A 9142-nucleotide genomic window follows, 5' to 3' on the forward strand; every position below is an offset into this window, starting at 1 on the left:
TTCAAATTACGAATTTTTATACCGAAAATATGTCAATTACTGAAAACAGCGATGGGTCATATGTTGCCCAAACCCCCCCCCCCTGCAGTTTTCAAAGTATCTGAAATGTCGGAAATTTGACTCCTGAGTGTGATTTTTGAGCCGAATTCTGACTCTCTGCACCTATTTTCATTTTCAAATTACAACTTTTTATACCGAAAATATGCCAATTACTGAAAACGGCGAAGGGTCATATTTTGCCCAAACCCCCCTGCAGTTTTCAAAATATCTGAAATGTTGGAAATTTGACTCCTGAGCGTGATTTTTGAGCCGAATTCTGACTCTCTGCACCTATTTTCATTTCAGAAAAATAGGTGCAGAGAGGTGGCCGCTCGGTCACCCGAAAACGTCTAATTCACCTCGAGAAAGTTGAAGTCAGTCCAGTCCATTTCATGGAGGGCGTGAAAGTAATAATTATTAAGTAAAACTAAATCTTAGAAGTTTACTTACAGTGTTCAGAAGTGAAAACAAAAAATATATAGCAAAAATAATAGGGGTGATAGGAGAGGAACCCTGAGTGAAGTAACCCCATGAGTGAGAAAGCATCTCCTGTTTTCAGTCCCACATTGTGGCTTGTTGAGCTTGAAACCGTTGCTCCTTGTTTGTTACACCTGACCATTAGAAGAAGTGGTGTGGATCAATATCCTCCTAATTGTTCAGTGTTTAATAGTTTTGATGAGATCAGCCTTGTCATGTCTGGTTTGCAGTGTTGCTAGCCCTGTGGCCCTCAACCGTTCCGGGTATGAGAGTCGACTTAGTTCTGAGAGGATTTGTGTGACTTCACACACACACACACGCTCTCATCCTGTCACTACACTTAGGAAGTTAATAGTCACGTACGTTAGACGTATCAAGGTCTATAGCGTCGGACTGGTGACCCTCCCCTGGATGCAACCCCGCAACAATTGACTAACTCTCGGGTGCCTATGTACTGCTAGGGAAACAGATGCATTAGGTGATAGGGAACGAATTATCATTTACGGCTTCGTCGGGAAGATGGTTCCATGGTTTTCATGAATTTACTCGAGGGTGGCCCTCGGGCAAATTCAGGTATCTCTCTCTAGTGGTCTCGACGAGGACAAGAAGGTTGTCTGGCTTGTCGAAGGCCCCTCCCATTTGTTTTGGGGATTTTATCGAGTAATGTTTTGGCATTTACGACTTCGGCGGGTAAGCGTTTCCACAACTTTATAATTCTATGGGTGAAAACAAATCTTTTCTATCCTTCAGTGTGACTTGTTGAGCTCGAAACCGTTGCTCCTTGTTCGTCTTACATCTAGCCTTTTGAAGAAGTGTTCTTGATTAATATCTTCCAAATTGTTCAGTAATTTAAAAGTTTTGCTGAGAGCAGTCTGGTCCCTGTGGCCCTCAACCGTTCTTGGCACAGGAGCGGGGCTGTAACTGCTTATTTGTGATTGATTGATGAAGATTAAGCCACCCAAGTGGTGGCACGGGCATGAATAGCCTGAAAGTGGAAGATTTTTTTTCGAGTGAATGTGATCTTTGTGGTCGTGAAAGGATATACTGCGTGCTGTGCTCGCATTTCAATCGTCAGTCTGTGGCTGCTATCGCGGGGTGCTTGTTTGTGTTGCATCTGATCCTAAATAATCATAATTGAGTTTCTTAACATTAATAGCCCAAATTAGCACATCTTTCTTTTAAATTAGCCCAAAAAGTAGCAAGTAGCGAAATTACAAATTTGGGAGCGCGGAGCTCTCAAAAGTAGCCCAATCTGGCAACACTGACATCGAGTTTAGACACTGAAAAAATGCGTGTAGTCCCAGGTTTGGGTGCGGGGTGTAGTCCCAAGTTTGGGTGCAGGGTGTAGTCCCAAGTTTGGGTGCGGGGTGTAGTCCCAAGTTGGGTGGGCGTGTAGTCCCAAGTTTAGTGGGCGTGTAGTCCCAAGTTTAGGTGGGCGTGTAGTCCCAAGTTTGGTGGGCGTGTAGTCCCAAGTTACGCGGGGGGGGGGGGGGCGGTTAGTCCCAGGTTTGGTGGGCGTGTAGTCCCAAGTTACGCGGGGGGGGGGGGGTTAGTCCCAAGTTGGACGCAGGGTGTAGTTCCAAGTTTGGGCGCGGGGTGTAGTCCCCAAGTTTGGCGCAAGGTGTAGTTAGTCCCAAGTTGGGCTCAGGGTGTAGTCCCAAGTTGGGTGCGGGCTCAGGGTGACGGGGAGCATGTAAACAGGAGTCAGCAGGTGCGGCAGCGGTGGCCGGCGTCGTGTCCTCTCCTCCCTCATAGTATTCAGGTAGGGCTTCCAACATTATTTTCAGTTTTCCCCTATAATAAAGGTAATATATTTGGTAAGGACGGTCAGTACAAGATAGAGTACTGGGTGTGGACTGGTCAGGGTCACGACAGGTGGGGAGGACTCCAGGACACACTAGTTGGCCTTTAGTGAACCTTTAATGTGTATTTCCAGGGTGATGGCGTCGTATTTTGATGAGCACAACTGTAGGCCTCTGGGGCCAGGCCAGACTCCAGACCACTTCTTGCACTTCGCTCGACTCATGCTTCATGGGGGCTACTGGCAGGTCAGACTCATATCATCTTTATTATCAAGGGTTTTATCTCCAGTGAAGACAAGGGTCATAGTGGTCACACTGCCCATTGTGTGACTGAACATATTTCAGGTGAGCAAACATGCTGCTAGAGGCATATACAGTACTGTATGTACACATCACAGCAATGGGCATCTTGGAGTCTCATCAGGTCTTGAACAGTAGGAAACCAGAGAATTTTGACTTAAAGTGTTTCAAGTTACTGTGACACTACTATTCGGATACTGACCTCTTTTCTTAAACTCCAACTGATTTCATAAGTAATATTTGAAAGTAAAAGTAAGTTTTGGCCATTTTAAATTGCATTATTCTTCAGATTCATTTCTTTGAGTACAGTACTGAATTCACTACAAAATACTAGTGATCAAGTAATACACCCGCCAAAACGCTACGCGTACTAGTGGCTGTACAAGAATGTAACAATTCTTGTATATACAAATAAATAAAAAAATTTAGCCAGAGTGAGAGCAACATTCCCACTCTTGCAGTCAGAGATAGCACGAAATATGATCATGCTATCTGATGCATCACACCACAGTATTGTGATTTCTGTTTATAGTATACTGTAGTTGGAAAAAATTCTTGGGAAAAATTATGGGACTCTTTGACTAGCTGCCAGCTTCCTGTCCCTGTCATGGTCACTAAATAGATGGCGGTCTTCAGGTAAATTGTTTTAAATGAGTGTTTCACTTGTTTTAATTCTCACATTTTTGTTTCTTAAGGATTTGCAGTTGGAGTTTACACAACTTTTTGGATATGGAGAGCGACCACCACCTCCAGCCTCAAAAGAATTTATTGAGAATATGACAACTGTGATTGCTACAAAACAAGGCGAGTAGTGTATAGGTGGAGTTCTTTGGAGTGACAGTAATGCAGTTTTGCATTACTGTATTTATAATTTAGTACAAATTTCTTGGTAAGAAAAAAGCAGGTAGATAACTAGATATTAATGATACTTTGTGGTCATATTGAGTATTAAACAACCAACATAAAGAGGCTGTGTAATGGTTTAGTATTTTATAAAACAAGCTTTTATTTTATATCACTGCTTACAAAAAAAAGTTTAGCTAAATTCATACTTATGACATGCCTTTTTGCTTATGAAGTGTTGTACTTGGCAGTGAAGGCTGTTGATTAGTTACAAGAGTTGTGTATGAAGATCATTAACTATTATTATTCATGTCAGCAGCTGGCCAGTGCCCTGTGTGCCTCAAGGAATGGACAGAAGGAGAGGAAATGAAAGAACTGCCTTGCAAACACATGTTCCATTCATCATGTATCTTACCATGGCTAAAGAAGGTAGGAGAAAATTACTTATGAAGTCGATTATAGTAATTGGTGAGATTAAATATATTATGCAGTGCAACTTAAAAAATCCATACCATTGATTGTTTACCATACAAATTATTACAAATTATTTGTATTACCATACAAATTGTTTCCAGAGCCATTTCAAATTTAAAATATTTTGCAGTTTTCTTTTTTATTCTGGGAGGGCTCTGCAGTGGCTCCCTGTTGTTAACTACATGGATAACTTCCCATGCATCAAATTATGTCAGGTCCTTGTGAGTCAGGTCAAAACCAGGTCCTGTCACAAAGACCAGAGGATACTAGATTACTCTGACCAAGAACATAGCCATCAAAAGATAGAGCATCACAAACTAGACAACAGCAAGGTGAAAGTTAACAAAACAATAAACACAACTCGGTAATTAGGTAGTTCAATTTTGCACCAACCCATCTCGGTCCACTATATACTGTATACAGTACTGTATATAAATCAGTCAAAAAGTAAACGTGCACCCACTAGTGTCATGCTGTGACTCGCTGCCCCACTCAGCAGTACAGGTGAATCTCACTTTTAGTTATGTGGGTCTTTATGGGAGTGGTGTTGCTGGGAAGATGACAAGTGTTGAGAGCAGCAGCTTTCACAGGTCCTCAGTGACACAGTCACATATAATCAGACCTCTTCACTCTTCAAAAACAACCAACTTTTACAAGCAGGATAACGCTTCCCTTCAGATAAGAAATATGTTATGTTTCTTGTACCATTTGTCCCAAAAATATTGGTTTTATATGATGCATTCCTAGGCCACCAAAAATCATCCCCCCATTTATAGCATTGTTTTTGTGGGAAATTTGGTTCCACATTCCGCAAAAAAGGCTTTACAGCTGGCTTTTCAGATTGCAACCCATTCGTAAATGGGGGACTGCCTGCATTAAGAATGCTGGATCAGTCTGTATTTTAAGTACTGTACTGTACACATTTAAAAAATTTGAGACCCCCTTCCTGGATTTTCAAATAATGTTTTCTGATAGCCAAAGCATTCTATATTTTTCAAGTTTCTATTATTACTGTTATCATATCTAACTATGCACAAAAAAAAAAAAGCCAACAAATAATTTTTTGTCATTGCATTATTAACTTGTATGCAGAATGTAAGAAAAATATGAAAATAAGTAAATATTTATAATTTTACTGGGTGGAGGTGCTCTACAAAGCTGTGTCTGGCACTTGTCAACTCCTGGTGCTCCACTTTGCTGACGCTTCATGTTTTATCCTCTAATGTTTCACATGTTTTATCACTTGTTTTTCTTGATTTACATCTACAGAGCTTTTTTATCTATATTTGCATCATCCATGTAAAATCCAGACAATAATTTTTTAAATCATCATATGATGACCGCATTCCTCTAGTAACATTCATGACGATAACCTCATTTGTACCATGAAATGGTAGCAGGATTTTTTCATGAGTCACGGTAAATGCCATTACATCCATATACGCCTATTATACCATACTGTATTTGCATCATACATGAAAAACCCAAACAATAATTTTTTAAATCTTCACATGATAACCGTATTACCCTATGAATCAACAATTGACGTTAACTTCTGTCTAAGGTGGTTAAAAGACTTTGGTTGCATTATCTGCTATGTGGAGTGAGGAAGGAAAGTATGTGGGAAGGAAAGGAGGGAGAAATTTTTACATTCTTACATTCTAGTCAGAAAAACTTTTTGTCTTCAAGTCTTGTCTACTGTATATTTTGTTTTTAGATTTGTCATATAGAGCACTACTAGTATATATATAAATTGTGAATCATAAATTCAGTACAGTTGTTTACTGATATATTCAACAATATTTTCAGACTAATTCTTGTCCTATGTGCCGTCATGAGCTGCCTACTGATGACCAGGACTATGAGGAGTATAGAAAGCAGAAGGTGAGTAACACAGGTTTTTACACCAATGAAGTGCCAAATGTTTGCACAATTCTGCACATACATTATCCCATCATTTAGTTGGGGAGCATGCATTCTCCTAAGCAAGCTAGATGACTGTACTCTAGTCATAAAGCATCAAATTTACAAGAAAAATAGTGCATTGAAGACAAAGCATTAGAGGTAGAATTCCTGGACAACACAGAGTGCATGGGGGGATTGTATGAAACCCTGGTTTGGCTTCAGAGGAAACCTCAGGAGCACTAGAGGATTCAGTCGAGTCCCAGGTTGCAATCCTTTTTACCATGTCGTGGCCTAGTCGTCTAAGGCATTTGCTCGAGAGTACCCAGAGCATAGGTTCAAATCCTCGTTACAGCTCTTGATTTTCTTAGATACATTATGTTAATGTCGTTTCTCTGTACATTAAAAATAAGTTTTATTAGTAGAAAGCCACAAAAGTTGTATGTACAACAGTGTAAATGAGAGGCTTGTTTAATCTGGGTAGATAAAATATTGCCAGATATCTCTCAGTATTACCTACGTGTAACACTACAATATATGGGAATACTAGTCATTGTACATCTCTTCCAAACCAGCTTTTTCTCTCTCCACAGAAAAGAGCAAAGGATCGTGAAGCAGAAATTGAGACACTCCATAATTCAATGTTTTCCTAATAAGGCATCTTCAGCTGTCATAAACACATTTCAGACAGCATTGCTCATGTTGGATCTACCGTCAAGATGAGGAGCCAACCTTGTGTGAAGCAATGTTTTGAAAAGTAAATCTTCAAATATTACATATTGCATTCCAAAAACTGCCTACCCATGGATTACTTGGAACTGTGAACTAAGAATGGAAAACTTAACCTTTCAAACCATATGTACTCCATTGTGATAGTTATGAATAAAATTAATTATTAACTTTTTTGTCACTGCAAATACAGCAATTAATTATCCTTGTTAGGGGGGAATGTTTTACAGCAATACCACAGCACACTAAGAATGAACATTCATAACTATATATTAACACTTTGGCATTCCATTCCATTCCATTCTAAAATTTCTGATATTTTTTAAGCAGTGCTTGTGGTAAAAAAACTGATGATCTCGTGAGAATTTTCATTATAGTGTACCTGGCAAACTACCTGTAGAGCAGATGTTTATTCCACTTAGTGGGCGTTGGTTATTCTTGTGTGACCAATACATATAGATGGGCTAGTGACGTTCCCATTTTCTACTGAATTATACATGGAAGATTATGTTAAAGTAATTTGATTCTCACTTTATAATGCTTGGTAGCCAGAGATCTCTGTTTCCAATGATTATACATAACAGTATCAGTTGAGTATAGGGTGTTTTTTGGGGGGTTGTGGGACATGTTTGAATTATTAATTTAGCAAAAGTATATAGTATACAGAAGTTGTTTGGCAGAGTTGCTCGGCTTTGTGGCATGGCTTAGAATCGTGCAAGTAGAGCACAGTACTGTACTGTAATTAAAGCAAGAAACTGGAATTTCTATAGTGTTTAGCACAAAACATACAGCAGGGAGTAGGGAGCCGGTCGGCCAAGCGGACAGCACGCTGGACTTGTGATCCTGGGTTCGATCCCAGGCGCCGGCGAGAAACAATGGGCAGAGTTTCTTTCACCCTATACCCCTGTTACCTAGCAGTAAGATAGGTACCTGGGTGTTAGTCAGCTGTCACGGGCTGCTTCCTGGGGTTGGAGGCCTGGTCAAGGACCGGGACGCGGGGACACTAAAAAGCCCCAAAATCATCTCAAGATAACCTATAACCTCAAGATAACCTAACATGAAAAAATTAGTGTAGTGAAAATTATGTCACTGCCCTTATTGTGGATACCTAAATATAGTATAGCTTTCCAAGAGGCAACTAAAACAAATACCGTTTGTCTAAATTTTACAGCAAAAAAGCAAATATACAGTAACCAGTTTTGTACACAAGTATTAATATATTTATATACTACAAATTATATGACTAGACTCAAATTTACAATAGAAAGTAAATATCCAGTATTTGTACCATTCTCTAAGCAGCTAATACTATAATACTTCTCATTTTAAAATGCTTACACAACACACTAACTTTCACTCAATTTACCCTCGTACATCTGAAATTCTTAATACATTTTATTAAAATATGCTTAGCCATTAATAATATGAACTTAAATTTAATTCTTGTATTATCTTTACAAGCCAAAATAATATACAGTACAAGTTAATAACACGACTCATCACGACCCTATTTCTCACTCTCATGGCTGGGTTACCAACTGGCTTATAGTGGGTAAACACTGAAAGTTCAAGGAAGGAAAGTGGGTTTAGGATGCTGCCATGTGTTCACCAAGTGCCTCCTTATGTCCATGAAGTTAGGAGATGTGATGATAATAACAATCACAGTGCATAACACAATTTTGTGTAACATTTTTATTTAACGAAATAGTTTACATATTTACAATTCTGTTTTAAACATTAGGTCTATCCAAATGTTCTCAAACAGCAAGCAGAATTTTCTCAATCCTCTTGTGTTAAAATTAATTAATTAAATATATATATAAATATATATATATATATATATATATATATATATATATATATATATATATATATATATATATATATAATATATATATATATATATATATATATATATATATATATATATTTATATATTTATAAAAAGAGCCATATATATATATATATATATATATATATATATATATAATATATATATATATATAATATATATATATATATATATATATATATATATATATAATATATATATATATATGGCTCTTTTTATAAATGACAACCAAAGAGAACTGTTTAGAATATTGGTTTTGAATTCTACATGATACTTCAGCCAACTAAGTTTTGTTGTGAAATAGTATGTGTGTATGCTATGTTTGGAATACTGCAAGAGTTATTCCAGAAAAAGAACAGAAGAATGATAAAGACAATAAAAATAAAACATGAAACACTGTACGACAACAGTTAATTTGTGAACAGTATCTGTGTTGGATGACAAGTTTGACGAATGCTTCAGTGTTACTGTTGCATGTGTAGAGCACCACAATGTTGTCAGTTAACACAACACCAGAAGTAAAACACTAAAACTCCACATTGACTGTATAAAGACATCTTGCAATAGTTGCAGTGGCTCTCAACAACCTCTTCACCTAAAATTGTAACTATGACAATCTGCACCTTCCTATGAAAACCTGATGAAAAAAAATACTTCATCTTTTATCCATCAATGTGAATTTCTACTGCATTTGACTCACAGTAATATCACATTTATCCAATCA

General features: G+C 37.9%; 1 protein-coding gene across 1 annotated transcript; it reads left to right on the plus strand.

Annotated features, from left to right (window-relative positions):
- The first annotated feature begins 2083 nt into the window (after positions 1-2083).
- Positions 2084-6754, plus strand: LOC123762996 (E3 ubiquitin-protein ligase RNF181). The gene is made up of 6 exons (XM_045749890.2): positions 2084-2278; positions 2453-2564; positions 3314-3422; positions 3781-3890; positions 5745-5819; positions 6431-6754. The coding sequence occupies exons 2-6, from the start codon at positions 2457-2459 to the stop codon at positions 6488-6490; spliced, it is 462 nt and encodes a 153-aa protein (XP_045605846.1). The 5' UTR covers positions 2084-2278; positions 2453-2456; the 3' UTR covers positions 6491-6754.
- The last annotated feature ends 2388 nt before the right edge of the window (positions 6755-9142 follow it).

The sequence above is a fragment of the Procambarus clarkii genome, chromosome 47 (genome assembly GCF_040958095.1).
Source record: "Procambarus clarkii isolate CNS0578487 chromosome 47, FALCON_Pclarkii_2.0, whole genome shotgun sequence".
Classification (NCBI taxonomy): Eukaryota; Metazoa; Arthropoda; class Malacostraca; order Decapoda; family Cambaridae; genus Procambarus; species Procambarus clarkii.

Excerpts from the sequence above, each read along its gene's own strand:
- LOC123762996 (XM_045749890.2), top strand. The coding sequence starts at position 2,457 with ATGGCGTCGTATTTTGATGAGCACAACTGTAGGCCTCTGGGGCCAGGC. Across the intron at positions 3,891-5,744 it reads TCTTACCATGGCTAAAGAAG|ACTAATTCTTGTCCTATGTG; the intron begins GTAGGAGAAAAT and ends CAATATTTTCAG. Across the intron at positions 5,820-6,430 it reads AGGAGTATAGAAAGCAGAAG|AAAAGAGCAAAGGATCGTGA; the intron begins GTGAGTAACACA and ends CTCTCTCCACAG.